At 37.0% G+C, this 21,815-nt stretch overlaps 1 protein-coding gene across 3 annotated transcripts in view; it reads right to left on the bottom strand.

The window, feature by feature from the left end:
- LOC124155858 (inter-alpha-trypsin inhibitor heavy chain H4-like) overlaps positions 1-21,815 on the bottom strand; it is a 43,165-nt gene that overhangs the window by 5,705 nt on the left and 15,645 nt on the right. The window contains exons 2-13 of one of the 3 annotated variants that reach the window (XM_046530011.1): positions 13,480-13,643; positions 12,880-12,969; positions 12,255-12,396; positions 12,063-12,174; positions 10,225-10,463; positions 8,332-8,532; positions 6,945-7,068; positions 6,355-6,476; positions 5,865-6,131; positions 5,132-5,352; positions 2,226-2,460; positions 351-447 (exon numbers count right to left, since the gene is read on the bottom strand). In XM_046530011.1, the coding sequence (XP_046385967.1) occupies positions 351-447; positions 2,226-2,460; positions 5,132-5,352; positions 5,865-6,131; positions 6,355-6,476; positions 6,945-7,068; positions 8,332-8,532; positions 10,225-10,463; positions 12,063-12,174; positions 12,255-12,396; positions 12,880-12,969; positions 13,480-13,643 (2,014 nt within the window). Of the gene's footprint in view, positions 1-350; positions 448-2,225; positions 2,461-5,131; positions 5,353-5,864; positions 6,132-6,354; positions 6,477-6,944; positions 7,090-8,331; positions 8,533-10,224; positions 10,464-12,062; positions 12,175-12,254; positions 12,397-12,879; positions 12,970-13,479; positions 13,644-21,815 lie in introns of those variants that run through there. The other 2 variants (XM_046530010.1, XM_046530012.1) reach the window with 2 other exon arrangements.

Below are 21,815 nucleotides of genomic sequence, written 5' to 3'. Positions count from 1 at the left end.
CTTTTTAACCTTTCTTAGAATTTTTGATTATTTAATCTTAAAGGTCTAACTTCTTTACCTGATAGTTGTAGGATCGATTGAAATTCAAATTATCAGTTTATACTTAGCGGCAAGTGCTTAAAGTGAGACGTATTTTATTGAATTGATTTGTCAACGAATTGCTTTCCATTTCCTCTATTTGTATAATCATAATCCAAGTCCTATCCCCTACCTGCCAGAGTTAAAGCCTACGAAGCAAGAACTTTATATCCCCCTTATGATCTCTTAATTATGGATGCATACATTTTGAGAAATATCCCAGATGGCAAAAAAGAAGCCTTCAATAAGTATTTGGAATGAGGCATATTTACCCAAGTCATAATCCATTACATTTTGGCTACTGTAATCCCAAGGGTAATCCTTCATCTCCGCAAACTTTAGAATCATTCCAGGGCTTACAAATGAGTACTGAAATAGAAACAAAGGAAATCATTTTTAATTAGGCATTATGTTAATAGTTTTTTCTGATACATTACATTTAATTGAATCTCAGCGTTGTTGATTAATATTTGGTGAATTAGGTACATAGAAAGAGATCAATGTAAATATAAAACTTTAAAGTTGTTCCCAAATTTATTCCCAAGTTGGCTTGGAGTGAAAAAAATAGGTACATAGTTAAGTCATTTTAATGTTGCCTTTTACTTGTATTGCAAGAATTGTGCCGTGCTTTAAGTATTTAACATACCGTAAGTAAATCTGGATAACAATAGCATAATGTGGAGGAGGTGATATACAGTTGAGGACCTCAAATCCAGAAAGCTTGGGACTGAAGGGCTTCTGGATTTCTGGTTTTTCTGGATTTCTGGTCTTCATAGTATATTTAGTAAATTAATTAATTTATACATGTGCTCTGGCTCTTGTACTTGATATTTGATATCCTTATGTGTCCCTGACAAGGTTCTTAGCGTATGTCCATAGCATGTGCTAACTTCCTACTCATCCCAGAACAAGGCTTGGAGAGTGGTGCCACGAGGTGGCAAGTCAAAACACTACGCAGAGGAATTTTCAAATGTTCTGGATTTCTGGGTTTCTGGATTCCGGATTTGAGGTCCTCAACTGCACTGTGATGATTATTTTTGCTGATTTGAGTTCTAGAAATGCAAAGAAAGTAGGAGGCATTATGGATTTATACCCTGCTCTTGATGAATGACATATATAAGAGACAGGGGTGGTCTGGCCAGGTTGACTGGTCGACAATCGCCGAGGGCCCCAAACTTAAGGAGCCCCCACAGTGCTTGCGTCTATCGTGAAGCGTATATGAAAGGTTGAGTAAAAAAAGACTCAAAGCAGTTGAACCAAAGTTTTTTTACAAGTATGAAATTCGAAGTTTTCATTAATTTTCTTTATTTACAAAATACTCAGTGTAAAACAGTAGTACATATAAGAAAAAAATCATTAAATACAGGTGTCAGAAGAATAAAGAGAACCTGATTCTTTTTTGAAAGAGTTAATCGTAAAGCTTTATTTTAGTCAGTGTCAGTCAGCGTTGTCAGTACTCATTTGTAGTCAGCGTAGCTGGGAATATGCTTTGGGAGGGGGGATGAGGGAGCTTTGGGGGGGACAAATGGGGGTAGTAACCTACCCAGGAAACGGGGATTTCAGGAAAAGTTTTGAAAAATAACAAGCCTGAAAATGCATTTTAAATCATTTTGGCACTTTAAATGTAAGTTTTAGCAGATGCAGTTATGATATATAAAATCCAGACAAGATTTTCATTTAATTTTTTCATTTCTCAGAGGCTTTGGGGGGTGGGGGGGGGGGGAGAATACATCTCGCCCATAGTTACACCACTGATTTTAGTGGGTTTTTTTTTAGGTTTGTGTTATTAAATTTTACAAGCTTTGAAATGCACACTTTTCAAACTATATTCTTCTCACAAAGTTGCTATTTTTATTAACTTTTATCTAGTTTTTAACAGCCAGAAAATTGTCATTTCCGGACATGCAATTTGCTAAAATTTTCCAGGGGAGGGCCCCATCATGAGTCCCAGCCGAGATCCCCATTCACCCCATACCGCCCCTGATAAGAGATTTATGGTTATCGCCTCATTTAATGGTGACATTTCATGAAGTACACTTTGCAAAGCACCCAATCAGGGTAATTAATTAGGGTTGAAAATTAGACTTCCAGTGCGTGGAATTGGCGCCTGCAAACAAAATTTGACTTAGGTAATAAGGCTTTCTTACATGCTTTGACACAAATTTAGATGATGACACCAAGTAGCTGATATTAGTTGCAAAGTCCGGGTAATATGGCTCATGTTCTTGTGGCTTTATACTGGATATATTCAATCCATTGAGAGACTTTTCTGTCCAATATGTTCCCCAAACCTTTTGGGCTGATTCTTGTGAAGTAAGTTGACTGACCATCAAGTACGCCCAAAGCCTTTCCAGCTGGAAAGACGAATCAGACACTGTTGAACTGAAACAAAGACCAAAGTTAAATCAACTCAAATTCTCAATGGAATATTGTTCTGAAGCCACATACATATCTAAGATCAATTCACATTTAGTAGAAGTGCTGCATTAGCAGGTTATCCAATGAGAATAATATTTGGTTCAGGAGTGTATCCTCATGAGCCCACCCAGGGTTTTGTTCCAGTGGTACTTCATGCATCGTAGTGCATTTTTATAGTTCTTTTATGAGTGTGGTTAATGCATGCGAAGAGAATAATGACTCAGTGGATTGTTGTAGTGGAAGGAGCACATAATCAACAATCAACTTAATTCTTTCACTAATTGTAAGCACCAAAAAAAAAAATCCAAGCCTTGTTAGGGATAATGGAGGAAATATTTGCCCCCTGTAGCTCCTTGAAAAATTGTGCGAAAGATTGTGCGGTGTCCGGTAGTGTCCGAAAATATCCACAGGGAAGAATGACGCCTCGGTAGCTTAACTGGCTAAAGCACTCGACCGGAAATCGGGGGATCCGGGTTCGAATCCCGGTCAAGGCGAATGATTTTTTCTCTGTGGATCTTTCGCACGATTGTGCATTGCGGGTGACTCCCGTAAAAGTTATCACTGCAGTTAGTCCCGGTATACTTTAAACTGAAAAATTGTATTTTATTGAAGAGTTTGAATAGAGAGCATTAGTTTTCCATTCAAACAACTTTGCAATATCTCTCAGGTTTTGCCTATTCTGTGCATTTTGCATTTCAGGGAAAGCAGCAATCTAAAATATATTCATTTGTGGTAATGGCTCCCCACCAAATACATATAGCCATATGCCATATATGTACAATCCTTCTCATTTCAGTAAACCCTTTTTGGTTTGTGCCAGATTCATCACCTCAATGAAAGTATACAATATATTCCTTTAACCCAGAGGCGTAGACAGGGCAGGGTCCGGGGGGTCTGGAACCCCTCCCAAAATATAAAAACACAATTACTTTCCTTCATGAAATAAAACAAAATATCGAAAAATCATGAAGTTACAAAATATTTTTTTAACAAATGAAGTTTTTCTTTATTATGGAAAGTGCTCAAATTATGTACATAGTTTAAAAACCCATTACTTAGTACCCTGTTTTTCAAAACTTTCCCCCCCTGGTTTTGAACCCCCCTGAATGAAATTCCTGGCTATGCCACTGCTTTAACCCTTATACTGCGGGAATTTTTCTAAACGTTTCTTACGCTGACTGTAGGAAAAACGTTATTAAATCTTTGACCACTGCTCGACTACCTACGGCACTTCCAAATTTATACACATTGCTATCTGGGTAGACCCAAAGTGCACTTTCCCTCACTTGAAGGGATTGCTAACGCAGCTTAACTCTCCCCAGCCATCCCTCGCAGCAAGAGGTGCCTCCCCTCATTTCCTATCATACTGCTCATTTTGTATTGTTTCCTTTCCTCTCCATGCTGTTAATATGCCAACGCAAGTGCCCAAATGTAGTCTCATCTGTTGGTAAGAAAGAAAAAAAGAAGGGTTACCCTGGATTATAAGGATTCACTCCTTGCGAGACACTCCAGGCCAGGTTAACCCATTCGCATCCATCTCCTAGGATTTAAATCGATCCATTTTCAGGTGAATAATATCAACAAGTAAGAAAAGTATTTCTAAGGCGATTTACGATGGAAAAATTTTCTAAGTAGCCACCAAATGGCAGCTGCTATCAGGTACACTATCTGGACAAAAAAAAAAGTTAGATAGCATCACGATCAACTGATAAATACAAGGAGGTTGTAAATATACTGGAGGGGGCACCACTGGTTCCAAGTGTTGAGGGCAGTGTCGCAGGAATGGGGGTGCTTGGGTAGAATAGCCATGCACCAAAACATTGATACTTTGACCAAAACATTGATAATCTCATAAGGGTCAATGCTAACTATTTGGTGAAATATTCGGTCATGATCGTTGTTACGTTAAAATATACTATCGCAAACGAACACAGTAAACCTTTTTTCTATCATTATGGGAAGGCTCTGTGAAAGTATGCCTCGAATATCTTTTCCCAAGGAAATATTATAGTCAATCGCCACATTTCCGCTGTGCACCTAGCTTAGCCGATAATAACAGTTTACAAGCGTAAAATATCCATTCCCCTGCACTTGTACTGGTAATTAATAAGATTACAGCCAATGGAAATCTTACGATAGAGTACCAGTTGCCATAATAGCATTGAAATATGTCCATAACGATACATATATTATCACCACAAAATGAATATGTTGAGAGTTTAACATCCCAGTAGTATAATGAACGATCGGAAAACTCCGACAACAATCTAGAAGTAGTTGTTGCATTTTAATTTTATAAATCAGAGGCAATATAAGGAATAGATTACTTGACTGTTTGAGATTAAGCCTGAAAATTGTCAAACCAAGATGGCAGAATTCTGACCATGCTTAAAGCTCAAGTATAGCGCCTCCAAGTATTTACAACCTCCTTGGATAAATATCACTATGCATTCTGCGTACCAGTACGCTTGTGGTGTTTGAGGCCGGCTTCAGGCCACATACCAGTATGCTTGTGGATGTGGATGGGTTGAAGGGAAAAGTATTTCTTGGTTCTCTCCCTCACAGTCTTGTAACTAAAGTCATGCACTCAGCCAAAGGGTTAATTCAAATGCAGGGCAAGGAATATTATTTTTACCTGAAAAGGAACTTCCCCCTTCCTCTTGCCGATGTGGCCGTCACGTATCCATTGAGAGATGGACCACTTTCTGCTCCATCAACGTTTTCCATTTCCAAATTGGGATCATACTTAGCATCCAATCCACTCTCAAAGTGACCTTTCAGCTTGCCAGCCACTACTATTTCAGAACCAGACACTGCTGTGTAGAAACGAGTGTAGGTGAGAGTTTCTGGATCCACCTATGGTGCAAAGAAATTTTTCCACGTAAGGAAAGGATAAGCAATTAAAATAACCTGTTTGGGCAGCACATTAGAGGAAAACTGATACAGCAGTGAGACTATATAAGTGAAACTCTAGTCTCTGAGTAAAAAGTCAAATAATTTACTTGTCACAATGTTGTCCTGCTACGTAAATGAGCTGATTGAAAAGTTATGAGTGTTGCCCAGTCCATTTACTAGATAATGGGAGCCTACCAGTAAGAATTTACAATGCAAAACTATGTGGTAAATTTCTATTGTCATAAGGAGATCTAATAATAATGAGAAACGAGAGAAGTAATTTTCAATGAAATCATTTGTAACACTACTCTAAGTGTCAGAAAACGTTTTTGTCCAATAGAATTTACAAAATCCCAATGTTGATATGACAGGGGAAAAGAGATAGGGTGGACAAATCCTGGGTATGCTTACGCCCCTTCAAAGGCTATTTCTGGGTGCATCACAGTTGCAAACCAATAATTTGCTATCCTTACCTCAAGATCGCCTACATGATCTGTGTAGGTGAAGCGTATTCCTCCAAGTTGGGGTGAAGCAGATTCTGCAAACAGTTCTCCTAGCTGTATGTCGGCATCAGTTGCATCGTAAATCCTTCTCGTGACCCCTCCAGCAGAGCGTCTGGATATCGCTCGCAGGAATGGTATATCTGCATCAGGCTCATAGCCCATGCAGTAAATAGGAATTTCCCAATGACCATCCAAACCTTTACTATTTTCATCATCAGAAAGCATCCCTGGTATATCCTGTATCAGTAAATTTACCCAATCAATGCAGGTATACCTTAGATAATCCATATATTACGCATTCATATTGTCAGTAAATTTTCAAAATTTTATTAATTTTCTGAGCATAGATTTGAGATTTAATTCAAAACCCCACAAGATTCGATAATGGATTCGGCTTCTTGAAAATTGTGTACTTGACCCATCCCTAATTATTTCAATAGGTAGTTTTCTTATTTCTTACCGTGTTATTTTCTCCATCAGTGACCAAGACGACCATGGGGAAAAGAGGAGAGCTTCCTCCAAGTTTATAACTCTCTCTAGCCACCGACAATCCTTTGAGTATACCCCGAAGAGTTTTGGTACCTAAAATGTACAGCTATTTGAATTGTTAATCATAGACGTTGGTCTATGATTAACAATTTTTGGTGTATGTAAATTTACAATTATCACTCTGCAAGAACTGCATTACATTACAGAACTCTGCATTATAGAAATGTTTGGTCAATTCTACCTCATAACATATGTTAGAATGATAGATAGTTGCAAGTAGCAGTAGGTAAAGCATAAAAAGAAAATTTGCTAAAATGGACTTAATTTTTAGTATTTTTCTTATACATATTATGGTGATTCCTGAGGAAAAATTCTCAGTACGTTAAGTATTTATAAATGCAGATTGAAATAATGACATATTTCTGGTACTTGTCGCAGATAGCATGGCTAATTTTAAAAGCAGCTATGTATTGTGCAATCATTGGAGTCCCCTTAATTCAATGAACAATAAATATGTATAACCACTCTCTTTGCACTGTAAAGTAGTCTCATTTTCCTAACCTCCTGCTGGAGTCAACTTCTTAATGTGCTTTTTGGCCATTTCCAAGTATTTTGATGATGCTGGAACCACTCTCCCTTCTCCCACTTGATACGCTCTTTCTTCCTTTGGAAATGGGCTCCAGACCTGCAATCCAGTGTGTTCCAACTACTCAATGTTAAATTAAGTATTAGTATTAGACATTTTTGTCAAAAAGAGATGATACATAACAAAAATGAAGCCAAGAAATGATTTATTTACCGAAACCTTCGATCAATAGCCAATTATAAATTTCTATAGCTGAAGTAAATAGACTCTAGTTCAGGGTGGGGAAGGCAAGGCACTCCTTCTTGAAATGGCAGGTGGAGCAATATGTATGTAATTTTTGCATGCAGAGTTGGCAGTGTACTCAGGGCTATGGGTTGGCTTGAGTCACACATGAGTCAACCATGTATGCTCTTATTACATTAACTTTGCTCAAAGGCTTGCCCCCCTGGTGTTGTTTTAATATGTTTTGGTTTGGCTAATAGGATATTTTGTCAGAGTATTATGACCTTAATACTTATTAACCTTTGTTATTGCATATCAGAATAAAGTTTTTTTTTAATTATTGTAAAATGCTAAACTTTTTCATTGGTTCACCTAATGTGCACATCAATTCAAGCTAATTCTGAATAAACCATAAAGAATATTTTTTATGGTTGAGTATTTGAGTGATGCTGTAAAGCATAAGAAAATACATTAAACCATTGTGATGTACAAATTCAAAGAAATACCTACACACACAAATGCGTATTCCATAAATTCACCAGCAAGAAGTATATTTAAAGCTCATTTGTCACTCACCTGTTTAGAGCACTCAGCAGGTGTTTCCTTTGGTTTTCAATTATTTCATGCATCAGTAATTGAAAATCACTCTGAGGAATTTTGGTAACTTAAGGTATTATTAATTAAGGTGTAATTACACCCAAAATTCAGAGGAGTGTGCCTCCAATGCCATTAAAAGCCCTGCAGATTATTTCCAGTACATATGTTCTAGTCACAGTTTTTCTGCATGTTCACGAACAGTGGCATGCAGATATGCATTTAACTTCCATCAAAACTGAATGAAATGTTTGCAGTCATGAACATTTTGAAATTTAAGATTAATATCTTAGTGGTTTTGCACGGTCAACCAGCTAATTCCTCTATCTGATTAAACTGTCAAGTGCATAAAAACATGAGGAATAAAATACATAAATTAATGAAATAGGTACTTGTGGATTACTATTTTAAATCATTCATCTTTCAGTAAATGCTGAGGTTCAACGTACTTTCTGAATTTAACGTGAAGTGAAATGTATTCCTTCACTTAGCTTTTTGCCTGGTTTTGCTATAATTTCTTAAATGGTAATTCATTCTGGTACTTACTGATTTTTTGTCATTAAATTTGATAATACTGAAGTATTCAGTTCTCTTGAGGTTATCCAATATGTCTTCTAATCCCTTTTTCAATAGTTTCCACTTCCGCCCTTTCATCGACTCACTTCTGTCTATTACAAGGACCAGATGTCTATTGAATGTTGGCAGATTATCTGGTGCGAAGAAGTGAACAAAGTAGCCTCCTTGAACCTGGAAAAATACATATTCAGAAAAAACTGAGCATTAATGTTTTTCCATAGAAGAATGGGCCCAGAATGCATTTGGTAGAGGTAGAATAAGAGATAAATTATAATTAAAAGGTATTTTTGAGTTTCTTTCTTTTCATTTTCCAAAGGCATTTAACACTGCAGAGTTTGGAGACAAAATTGATATGCCAAAGTTTGAAGTTTGCCATGAAAAAATATTTGACTTAGCTGGGATTTGAACCTGGATCTCCTGATTGCTGGGCAGGCGAGTTAACCAGTTCCACCACCAAGCTATTTTCTCTGAGTGAACTTCGGGATGGCTTTTACCAAACAAGATGTTGGCATCACAAGTCCACTCTGTGACACATGTGGCGAGGGTCGTGCTTACTAAGCCACTGTCAGGGTGAAAACCCTTATTTCGTTCTTGGTCTGCGACGACGAATTTCATAACACTGCGGGAACATGTGACTTTGTACGCGGTCTTCATCCTTTGGTGTATTTAACTTTACATCCGTGTACGTGACTGTGCACAAAGTCACTTGTTCCTGCAGTGCTTTGAAATTCGTCGTTGCAGACCAACGACAAAATAAGGGTTTTTCACCCCAACAGTGGCTTAGTAAGCATGACCCTCGCCACATGTGCCACAGTGTGGACTTGTGACATCAACATCTTGTTAGGTAAAACCCATCCCGAAGAGTTTTCTCTGAGAAAATGGCTTGGTGGTGGAACTGGTTAACACACCTGACTGGCAATTGGGAGATCTGGGCTTGAATCCTGGCTAAGTCAAATATTTTTTCAAGGCGAACTCCATCCTTTGGTGTATTTAACTTTGTACCCATGCACGTGACCGCATACAAAGTCACTTGTTCCTGCAGTGCTTTAAAATTGATATGCTTTGAATTGACTTGAAATTGACCTAGCTACTACATATTTCGGTGAATGGGAGTGACTTTATGTGTGGGCAGTTTTTTGTCAGAGTCAATCACAGTTATTGTTTGGGTTTCAATGAAAAGGAGTTTCTCAATGAAAGGGTTTTCCATGGGTTAGTGACACAACTTATTATCAAAATTTGTATTACCATTGTTTCAGTAAGTTTTTCAATCAACAAAATTGACCTTATGTTGCTTATAAACCGTCAAAAGACATGGAGACTCTGATTACAGGAAATTATGAGTGTTTTCAGAAACTTTTTTTTCATTTTATTCGTAAGATGCTCATCCAATCTCTGGAATAATCTACCAGATGAAGTAAAAAATATTCGGTTTTTGAAATCGATCAAGGCAAAATTTTATTACTTAATATTATTTACTGCTTCATTATAACTGACTGGTTGCATGAAGAAAAATGTATAAGTACATATGTCTAATATTTCTTTGGTTGCTTGTTCTTTTCATCATAATTCTATTCCTAAAACTTCTTCCTCATTATGTAGTTCTGCTTTCTGTGATTTGTCGCTGGGTAATTGATAGGCTGCAATGCTATGCATAGTTATTTTTGCAGGAACTAATGATAATATTTTGTGCGTATACACATGTAAACATTGTGTGTGATATGTTTTTTCCTTCTTTTATGTTTGTATTCATAATGTGTTTTGATACAAGTAAATTGTTTTTTGTTCTTAGAGGACAAACAAGTCCTAGAACAATAAATATCTTTCTATATCTCTATCTACAAGAAATTCATAGTGAATTCATACCACAACTTCTCCACCAGAATTTCTAGAGTAGTAAGGGTCTCTGTCCACATCATATAGAACCACTAATTGCCCTTCGATGCCACGTTCCATGAACTGCGCTTCTCCCCGTTGGGCCATCTTCGCCCTTTGGATCTTCGTTCTTTTCCATTGTCCTCTCCACTTCTCTTGCTCCTCTGGACTTGGCATTAGCCTAATGAGGGCCTCCGTCGGTTTTGGCTGTGTCATCTGTATGAGAGGTTCTGAGCAAAAGAAAACAGTACAATGTCAGTATGTAACAATAGGGTGGTTTCCTGTAATTTTTTGTTACGCGGTTGGACGCGTGGGGCACACTAGTGGTTGAAATTCAATTTTTCTTTTGCCTTAAGTTTTCAAGTTTTTGTAAAAAAATTACAAATAACAAATTTCAACTTATATTTATTGTTTGGTGAACTTTCTCACTCTTAGGAACGCATTTATAATAGGGTGGTTTCCTAATAATTTTTTATTGCCTAAATCGAAAGATTATTACTCCTGGAGTACGTATTTCACGCTTTTAGATTTTTAAATGATGATATCTATTTTTCGCGATTAAATAAAAAGTGAAAATTTTCAAGCGCGCGAAAACGCGACGGCTAAGTATGAATGCCGGGAAAACTCTGTGTGACGTTGTTCTGGTTCCCGCTGCCGCAAGTGAGGTGACCTTGGGGCAAGCCTCTGAGCACTGATACGATGCAGGATGCTAGCAGGTAGCTGAGTACCATGCTAGCTTGTAGTGCTTGGCTTAAATAAGGATTATTGATACCTTATAAAACGAGGAAAACTTTCCGACCTTAGCCAGTTTTAATAGGTGATTATTAAGACATGTTTTCCTGAGCTGTGTGCCTCATGCATGCATTGGTAATTTCAGACGATGTAAAACTCCTATCTACTCGTGTAGAAACTAGGTCCCTGTGACGTCACATGGAGTGGAATCGCATGGGTGCCAATCTGGCCTTTTTCAAATGAGGATAAAATTGACCCTTGCCATTCGTCTAAACCGATATTTCTAAAACCAAATAATTTATTTATTATGAATATACCAATGGTGAGTAACGAATCACAATCAATGCCTTTCGTTTTCTTTGATGAAGGAAACTACCCTATTATTTGCTAATTAACGGTGATAAAATAATTTGGGTGTTATCCACACTAAAAGTGTAAAAAAACAAGTACATATATAGTTTTTAATGCAATAGTTTGAAATGATCAACCGATCAAGAGCATATAAAGTGCGAATAAGTTTAATTGCTTTGTAAAATTGTGGTTCTTTAACTTTAAAATATCACTAGATTTGGAAGATGAAATAGATGGGTGGCAGTTGGACCTTTTCTTAAATGATGTTGACGCAAGTGCTGAGCACGTGAGCATTGATTCTGATTTGTTAACTGTGGACCAAAAGGTTGATATAGAAGAAATTATAGCATGTGCTCTTGATGAGGGAGACTATGAAATCAGCAAAAGCAAAGTCAGTGAGACTGAACCTATAGTGAAAGAGATGCTTGTGGTACTATATGCATGTGAATAGCATCAAAGAAAATGGTAAAAATATTTTCCATTTCGTAAGGCAACAGCTGGAAAATAAGTGATATTACTGATGTACATTTAAATTTTGAAAAGTACTATGCTATGAAAAGAAATAGCCAAACCAAAACCATCATAATCTCTATGCACAAGTGAGGTAGGTTTGTGTATGTATTCATATTGTAATTTGTTGACGCTTTGAGAACTTTAAACATAGAACTTTGTTGACCTAACATATGTCCATGAGTGAGAGGTTTCTCTGCAGATAATCATACAAAGAAATTACATTAGATCCTAACCTGAGCCATTAGGTGGATAAATTTCATGTCCTGACCGGATGGCTGGAACTGAAAGTGTGGTAATATTTCTTCCCTCATGAATAAACACTTCAACTTTCATTTCTTGTGCTACCTGTAGGGGAAAGAATAGCAATTTTTTAATCCACTCTGAGTTATTACTGCCGGAAGATATTGTAAGAAATGTAATTTCACCTGCCCAGGGTGCAAATTCAGTATGTGTTGGTAGACACCCATCTTCCTCTTCAGCAGTTCCTCATAAGTCAGGTAAAAACTTGCTGTTGTGCCTCCAGGCTCAAGGCAGACAGAGGCTCGAAAGATATTTGAATCTCTTGCTCTATTAAAAAATGGAGAGAGACATTTTCTAAGCTAAGAGCCTATCTTGGTATTGCTGATTACCTTTAGTTGTTTCAGAGTTTTATGATCATATTGTTGCTGACAATTTGAATAAAAGATAGTCTGCATCATTTAAGTCTTCATTTGGGCCATAATCGCAAATGAAATGCAATGAACCATTCCTTAAGTTACATATTATAACCTCAAGTGTAATACAAATGTGTAGGCTTTTGGCAAATATGAGATAACACAGTGATGCACCCAAGTTAAAATAAAATGAAGAGGTAAATTTAAAAATTTCATTTTTGTATACTAAAGTATTGCTGAATTAGATTATTTCATGTATATTCACCTTATTTCATTTGTGCAAAATATTCATAAATTCGGAAAAGTTCTATGAAAACTAGATTATTTTTGGCTTTAGGAGTAAAATATTAACACCCTTTCAGTTCACGTCAAGTTATTAGTTGAAGATAATTCTTACCTTATTGCTTCAATCTCATCTCGTTTACCATCCACATTAAGCGGTGTTCTTTCGGTAACTGTAGTTTCATATGATTGATCTCCTACATCCCTAAAAAAGGTTTGTCAAGTAAGAATTGATGAAACAACTAGTGAAAATGGAGTAAATATTTTGTTAGTTGTATAGAAATTTTTTCCTGGATATCCTTAGGATATTCTGAACTACAAAATAATTCCTACAATATCATTAAAGACAGATTTTTGTTTGACACACACTAGTTATTGCACTGAATTAATATCTTGGACAGGGATGGTTTGATTTTAGAGGTTGTCAAATAATAATCCACACTTTAAAATTTGTAAGAATAAGTAGAACTGTTGCTCATTTAATCAGAAACAATCATTTTCTATGAAAATGTTTTCTCTTATTATGCTCATGGCCTTAGAGATGAATTTTTTCGTTGCCCTAAACAGTTAAAAAGCATCTATGAGTTATGCTGCCCATGGGTTAGATGAACAAATAATTATATATTGTTGATCCATCTGAAATATTTTATCTCAAATCCCATTGTTTCAGGAAATAATTAAAACGCACAAGAATCTGTAAAATACTAAGATTTACATTACAAAACTAGTGATATAGGCATTCTCCGGGAGAATCACAGTGAAGTTCACACGTTGCTTCCTGTCCGTTGGATTCTCCACTTGACTGCTAACTAAGGTAGTGGCGTAGCGGTAGTGTACACTGGAATGTATTGAGTAGGATCGCAGGATAGTTTCTGGTGCCTGAAATGGAAAAATTGTCGTTAGTTCACCTCAGTGATTATTGGGTTTTTAAACATTATATTTTTTACTGACATTAACTTGAATTTATCTCATGATTTCCTAGTTTGGAAGTAGTAAGGCATGGAAACCTAATATTGATAGTGTTGCCAACTTTACCTGGGTGTCCAGATATATGTATGTTTGGAATTTTGAATACAAAAATTAATGCAATGGTCGAATAATTAGAAAATCTTGGTTCTCATAGGGGTATTTCCCAGAAATAATAAATACTATATTATTATAATTATTGCTCTCAATTCCCCTTGCGGTGGAGAGTTGAAATGTCTTGGAGCTTGTAGATGTGACCTTAAGAGTGCACTCCCATGAAGTTTAGGTACTTCAATCCACCTTCTGAATCTTGTATCAAAGCTGTCCGTGGACTAAAATGCCTGCAATATGGTCAATATAGCATGATGACCTACATGCCTACTGGAGCGTTAAAAGAACAATGGTAGTATTTGTTTTAACCTGCCCTCAGGCGTAATATTGTAATTGCCGAATTAAGGTGCAATGTGCCTGACAGGGACTGGTATGAAAAACATAATTAACTCTTAGCATGGCTGAGTGTTACACCCTTAAGGTTCAAAGCACCACTATTAGTGCAAATGAACACTTTAATGATGTCTCATTTGCTATGTATACATATGTACACGCCATCATACGGCCCCGGACCGATGCAGTAAGGTACGATTTAATGTTTTCTTCAGGTTATTAAGGATTATTTTATGTAATGTATATTAAAATCAGAATTCTATAAAATTAATGTTTTAAATTTTGCTAACTTATTTAGCCAATAATGCTTTTATTTCACCTTATTGTGCCATTATTTTGTTTAACTATGTTAAATAATCCACCACTGATTGGTTGGCATACATGCAAAAAACAAAAGGAGGCATAGATCATGTCAAAGCAAGTTACTATGAACTTCAAGGTTCTATGCCGCCTATTGGTGCGGAGAAATGAAAAAAACACTTGTGCAATGCCTTTCAGATCCCTTGAGCCTGACGGAAGGTTAAAACTCAAAAATGAAAATATTCCTATAGCCAAGTCATTTGGGTCAATCTCCAAAAAAAACAACGTACATTTTTTACAGGCAAAATTTAAAAAAATAATAATTTTTTTTTATTGAGAACCAAAAGTGTGTAATTACAGTTAGTCAATCATACAATCTAATGAAGTATGTGACAGAGATCGTTAGTAATATTTACAATTTTTTTATTTTTACTTTTGTGCTGTCTACGGACATGATAGGTGTATATTAGGGTGGGCCGAAAAAAAGGTTTTTTTTTCCTGATCAAATTTGCCCTATGCGGGAAAGTTGCGAAATGATATAAGGATCTCGCACACAAAATTTTTTTCAAATCAGATAATATTAACCACTGCCGCCCGAGCTCTAAAGTTTAAAATTTTAAAATAAAACTCAATGGTATATAGCCTCTTCCTCATGCTGAGTTCTGGGTAGTTTCTTCACGAAACTAGCAGAGAGCTACTTAGTGAAATGCTTGGTGTTCAGGTTCTGTTCTTTCTCAGCCTTGGCTGAATTTCTTGTTGGAAATAGCTCCACAGGTACGTTATTCGTCATTATGATTGATGTTAATTTAAAATAATTTACCGTATTATTACTTTTTGTGTGATTATTTACTACCATATGGTGACTTATTTGCTAAAAAATACAAATTCAATCGAAATAAATATTATTTTACCTGCAATTTAGCCCCCAAAATGGTATTTTAGAAACGTAGGCAAAAATGAGTTGTGTTGCGCGGGTGGTCTATACTCTAATTTTGTTGTTAATTCATAGACATTATTTGAACCATAGATTTTCTCAAATAAACTTCAAATTTCATTTTTATAACCTAAAAACATGTATCCACTCTTTGATAATGTCCATTATTCCATATTTCCATAAACTTTGTCTTTATAGCCGTTTGATTGTGAAATCAGCCTGCACAAAATTTTAAACTTTAGAGCTCGGGCGGCAGTGGTTAATATTATCCGATTTGCAAAACATTTTGTGCACGAGATCCTTATATCACTTCGCAACTTTCCCGCATAGGGAAAATTTGATCAGGAAAAAAAACCTTTTTTCGGCCCACCCTAGTGTATATGTCCGCATGGACATAGCAGAAGAGGAATACATATTGTGTTTACTCACGAGAATTTTTTAAAAATTTGTCTTTGGACATTCTGTAACTAGTCATTGTGTAGGTATCATCATGTCCGTCACCATCTGTCATGTCCATGGAGTGCAGATTTCATGAAAATGATGTCCATGGACATGACGATTTCCTCTAAATTAAGTTTTACCTGTCCACAGACATGACTGATGATCTTGGCTCTTTCAAAAAACTGAACCAAAATTTTTCTTCCAGCATTAAAACATTCACTAAAGCAAATATAAACTCAAACAACCCAATATAGCTGACAATATCTTTCATTTACACCCTGGTTGGTCAGGGCTGCCACAATATCCTATGAATAATTCCCCCTTTTTCCTGTGTGTCCACGGACATTGCTTTTTTTTGGTAGGACAAATGTTTATTTATTTTATAATAAATATTATGAAATGATAGCAATCCAAAAAGACTATTTTGGAATGTTTATATTGTTGTAACTTGTTTAATCATAGATTTTATAATAAATTAGATAGTAAAGGCTGTTGAAACAATAAACACCTCTTCGAAAATCAATGTTGGACTGTCCATGGACATGACTAACCATAGTCTTTGGACATTAAATTGCGGGAATATATTTTTTCTTCGCTAATTTGTCATCAAAATTAATAAGGTTATATTATAATATTTAAAAGGGCAAATAAAATAATATGCCACCTTATTTTTGATTTACAAGTTTTGCTTTTTTATGACAGTCCATGGACATAATTTTGTACAATTGTGGGAGAATGACCATTTAAGTCCATCCATCCATAGCAAAATTTGGCTAAGGCTTTATAGCTGGAAAGGGGCCAACTGCCAGTGAGTATGTATACCGCACCTCTTTAGAGGTGAGAAATGTGCGAGAATGTGCACACAGGGGAAAAATGACACAACAAAAGTATAGGGATCAGTGTAACCTTTCCAGTCATTTACTTTTGGGGACACCTGAAGATATGCAGTGCCTCTCTGGGGTTTCTGCAGGATAAAAATAAAAATACTTTGTTATATTCCGCACTTTATTTCAAGTGGAATGACCCGGATTTCTGCACATCAAAATATCGTCAGACTGAAAGGAAATATTATGCAAAAACTCGGGTTGTACCATTTGAAATAAAATGTGGAATATAACAAAGTATTTTTATTTTTAACATGAAACAGTTCCACAAAGTAATGCCGGAGAGCGTGTCTTACATTTCTGCAGGATTTTCTGCAGAAAAATAATAGGCTAAAATAAAAATAAAAATTATCTTGGGAAAACTTGGTTAATGATATACATAGCTATTTTTTATTGTTTTTCCAGGATTTGTGGCCCCTTAGCTTCATCTTTCCTGAGCTAAAAGGAGAGGACAGGGCGAGATGCGTGGAGAGAGGTTTGAGGAAGTTCACTAGCACCCTCTTGGCTCATGAAAAAACTTTGGATAGTAAATGTACGTACTCATTTTTTAATTCACGCGGGGATATGCCCCCTTCAGACGCTCAAAAAATAGACAAGATTTTTGATATGTTCTGTTCTAATTTCGTTCATGCATTTGTACAATTCCACGCCAATTTAGAAATTAATGCAACTCTAATCTGCGCAATTCCATGTCCCTTGTAAAACGGCCTTTAAAGTGCTGGGGAGGGCTATCGCGCACTCTAAGGGTTTAATAGGGGGGTGCGCGTTCTCTTGGTGTTTGACACTGGAGAGATAAAAATTTATCATCATATACTTGAGATTTTATTTGCAGTATTGCAATGATTTTTTTCGGAGAAAGAATTTGATTTACGGAGTTGAAATTGATCCGCATCTCTTTTTTTTGTGGAAAATTTAGCCTTTTATCTGTAAAATTTGAACATGGGACATTGATACAAGGCAGGTGGGTAAACCGTATATTTATCTATTTATAATTAAAAATAATAAAATGGAGGCAATTATTCATCACCGTGAGATTCCACAACGTCAAATATAACTTTAATTTTTTATAGGTTAAAAATACGTTTTTTTTCGAATTTAAAGTTACAGAAAAATTTGCAACGCTAAAAGTGGTTGAAGAAACCAAGAATTCTGCCAAGATTCTTGATTTACCCCATTACTTAATCCATCCTCTCTCCTAGCATAGGCTATAGCAAGTAGAAAAGGGGAGGGAAATAAGAATTCAAAGGATTCCCCTTCCAATTAAAATCACCATTGAGTTTAGTTTTGACCCGGGACGAAACTTTACTCCCAGGAACGAAACATAATAAATCGAAACTCCACTGCTCATTGTTAAGTTTCGATTCCAAAATTTGAGTGGATGGGGACAGTGACGCAGCGAGGGGGGGGTTTGGGGGTTAAAACCCCCCACAGAGCTCAGAGAAATTTTTAAGTTTAACCCATTTAAATTAATGTGATTGGTTTTACTAATAGAATAAAGTAAGAATGAATAAAATATTCCTCAGAAAGCCGTAAAACTCACCATTTTGACCAATTTATCTTTAAAATTCCGCAATTTATTAATCTTGCACCTACCGCTTATCCTGGAGGGTATACCATACCCCACACACCCCAATATTAGTAGCACCTAAACCCCCCGAGCCTTAATTCCTGGCTGCGCCCCTGGAGCGGAGTGGCAATTGGCCTACTCATTTGAAGGGGATTGAGGATAATCCCTTCAGATTGGCTCAGGAAATCGTCAGCTGACAGACTTGGAAACGCTGCTGGCAGATTCACAATTTTAACGAAACAGAGGTATGAGAGCGATTGCATTTCTGAATATAAGAGGGAATAGTTTCGACCCATTACGTTTTGCATACGTGTAGAGAGGTTAAAACATCGAGCTTAAAAATCGAATGGCCGGTTTGCGTTCACCGCTCTCCTGTAAGTGGTAAAAATATGATTGCCCCATGTATATAATGGTGGTAGGCCGAACCGCTACTTCATTCAACCATACTTCGTGCTCGGTGTGTGGGTGGAAACTAAACTATTCGAAGGTGAAGCACGTGGTCCCTCCGGTGTGAAATATTATCTGCGTTTCGTTTCAGAGTTTTGGTTTAGTTTCGACCCGAAGTAGTTTTGACTCCGATTTCGTTTCGAGCCTGAGTTTACTTCCCTGGGTTTAAATGCATTTCCCTTCGTATCTACATTTCTCCTGGGAACGAAATGATTGAAATTTTACTGGTTTTGGATTTCGCTTAGTTTCCCTTGCCATCCCTGGATGAGACACCGGGACAGAGAGCGGGAGTGAACTTAGCGTTGCCAAATGTACACAGTCGCCCCTCTTTATCAAAGAAAATACTTGAGTCCCCGGGGGCCGCAGGTATTTTGGGCCCGGCGGAGTGGCAATTGGCCTACTCATTTGGAGGGGATTGAGGATAATCCCTTCACATTGGCTCAGGAAATCGTCAGCTGAAAGGCTTGGCAACGCTGCAGGTAAATTCACTATTTTAACAAAACAGAGGTATGAGAGCGATTGTATTTCTGAAGCACTTAGCCACGCCTGTTGTCAGCTGATTGGTTGCAAAGACGTCGTCACGTGCCAAGAAAATTTCCTTCCGCTCGCCTCCACTTGTTGTAATCGCAGCCTCTACGCCGGAAAAATTAATTGAGCCGAGTATTAGTCCCACCTAGCGTTTATGTCCATACTCTAACTACGCAGAGGCTTTTCTTTCATTTCAACCCTTCCTAAATTTGTGGAAATCGTTCTCGACTACGCTCAATAGCCTTACTTTTCAGGCCCTTTCCCCAAATAAAGAAAGCGATCGGGATTTTGGCATTGTTTTGACGGTGAATTTACTCATTGTTTAGTCTTTTCAAAGAGGAGTGGGTAATTCCAAGTGCCAAAGTTCTTCTGATGCGAAGCGATCGTATCCTATAATGCACAAAATGAGGGAGTTATCTGTTTCTTAAGTTTTTCTTACGGAAAAAATTGATAAGCAGCTTATCGTAAGCTAAGGAGCTGATGGTAAGGCGAGGATAGAATTTTTGGGAAGAATAGGTAAGGAATGCCGTTAAATATCATTAGCATAAGCTTATTATGCTGCATAATGTAGAACAGTGAGCTGCGCATTTTACGCTACTATAAGAGCTCTGCCAGACATGAAATTAAAGCCTAACCATGAAATTCTGTGTCTTTATAACAGCTTAACAACTGATAACAGATTTTCCTGTAAATATAAAAAAATGACGACATCAAGCAACTTGCTGGTGGAGATGCGAAGGATGGAATACGAACCTTTTTCTTGGAATAGAAAGAAAAAACAAGAGTTCTGTGTGGAATCTAACTTATAATTTTCAGCTCACTAGCAGGTCTTGTTATCCATTACACCAGTGTTTTAGATATATATTAAAAAAACATCAGAGATTCAAATGAGGAAAGGATTCATGCTGTTTATGTTCGTTTGGGTCGGTTACGCGCTTGGGAGTGGGTGATGCAATGGTGGCCCTGATTGTGAGTCATATTCCCATAACGCTCCCCTTTCCCATCTTCAGAAAATGAGGGATGTTTGTGAGCAATGCGTTTAACAGTGTTTAGTCAGAGTATTACTCAGAGAGGCTACCAGTTTTCTGGAAGCGATAAAAGAATTACTCATCACGATTTTAATGACCCAGACATATGAAATTTCCCAATAACAGCGTCCTCAATATTTTTTGTTTTTACATCTTTCTTTAAAATTCTCGTAAAATCATTGGTTAATATCCCTTTTATGGATGGAGTAAACGTTTTTATTTCTTATTGTAAGATTCAACATGCCTCCTTTATTTGGATACTATTTCAGCCTTTTCTAAATGGTCATACGTTTCACTTTCGTGTAGGCAGAAATTCTCATAGAAGGTCAATTTTCAAAAAGCTTAGAGAAAAATCATATTTGTTTTATGCATTGAAAAAATCCTTTCCAGAATCCAAGGCTTCAATTTTCCGCGGTAATGGGGAATTCCCGTCGGTGGCTGGTGAATTAATAGAGGAACTCAGACACATGGAGATGACTGTTGTAGGCACTAGCTGTCGTAGCTGTCTCGCTGACTAGAATTAGTCATTTTCCCTTTTGGAAATTCTGGTGATAATGACTTGGAATCGGGCGTCGAATTTCCATGAGTCCTGCATGAATTGATATCATGAAAAATGTCATAGGGTATGTGCTCATTAAAGTTCGCGTTATAATTTTTAAATAGATGTTAATTCACTCTGCTATTTTGTAAATATGTACTATAAAACCCACTTCCGGGCAGTCGCTAACTGACTCACTCATAAAAATTTCTTGGGTGAACGAGACGAGATATGGCAACAGTCATTGAATCGACCCCCTCTAAAATCGCCTGAAGCCCTTGGAGAAATTTTCTAAACGCTAAATTGTTTATTCTTTTATCTATTACACTGTTGCCAACTGCCTATATACCTCTACTATTTGGGGGAGAGGGATTGATTTTTTTCAAAAACGTCATTTCTTGACTCTATACTACGTGATGCGTGGAGAGACCAATTTTCTGACCGATCGGCGAATTTTTAATTTCGGCCAAATTGAGCAATGCCACTGTTTCGTGGATTATTATCTCAACAACGGAGGTTTTGCATCATAGAAAGTAACAAAAATTGTAAGAACAGAGGTTGGGGGGGGGGGGGGGGGAGGGGGGCAGAAAACCCTTAGCAAACGAAAGCGAGTCATGATCATAAAATACTTTTTCGAGTTGAGGTCAAATTTAAGAGCAAAACTGGACTCGAAGAACTGTGTTCTTGAATTGAATGAGAATTATTTATTTTTCACCTCGTATACCTGCGCATATTTTTAATGTTTTATTCTGGCTCTGTGCCATAATTTCCGAACAATGTTGGATTGCAACGAGTAGATTTGATGATTGCTCAGCCCACTCGGTGGTGACCATAATTTTAACCGTTTCCGTGTACTTGTTGGTACATTTTGTTTTGCATTTATCGACTTGATCGTCACACGCAATCATTTTTGCGCGAAGAAAACCTTGCTCTCTTGCATAGGCGGATCCAGGGGGGAGGCACGGGGGCACGTG

The sequence above is a fragment of the Ischnura elegans genome, chromosome 3 (genome assembly GCF_921293095.1).
Source record: "Ischnura elegans chromosome 3, ioIscEleg1.1, whole genome shotgun sequence".
In the NCBI taxonomy this organism is placed as follows: Eukaryota; Metazoa; Arthropoda; class Insecta; order Odonata; family Coenagrionidae; genus Ischnura; species Ischnura elegans.
Note: the sequence above shows the minus strand (reverse complement) of the source record. Positions and strands in the feature narration are given on the sequence as shown.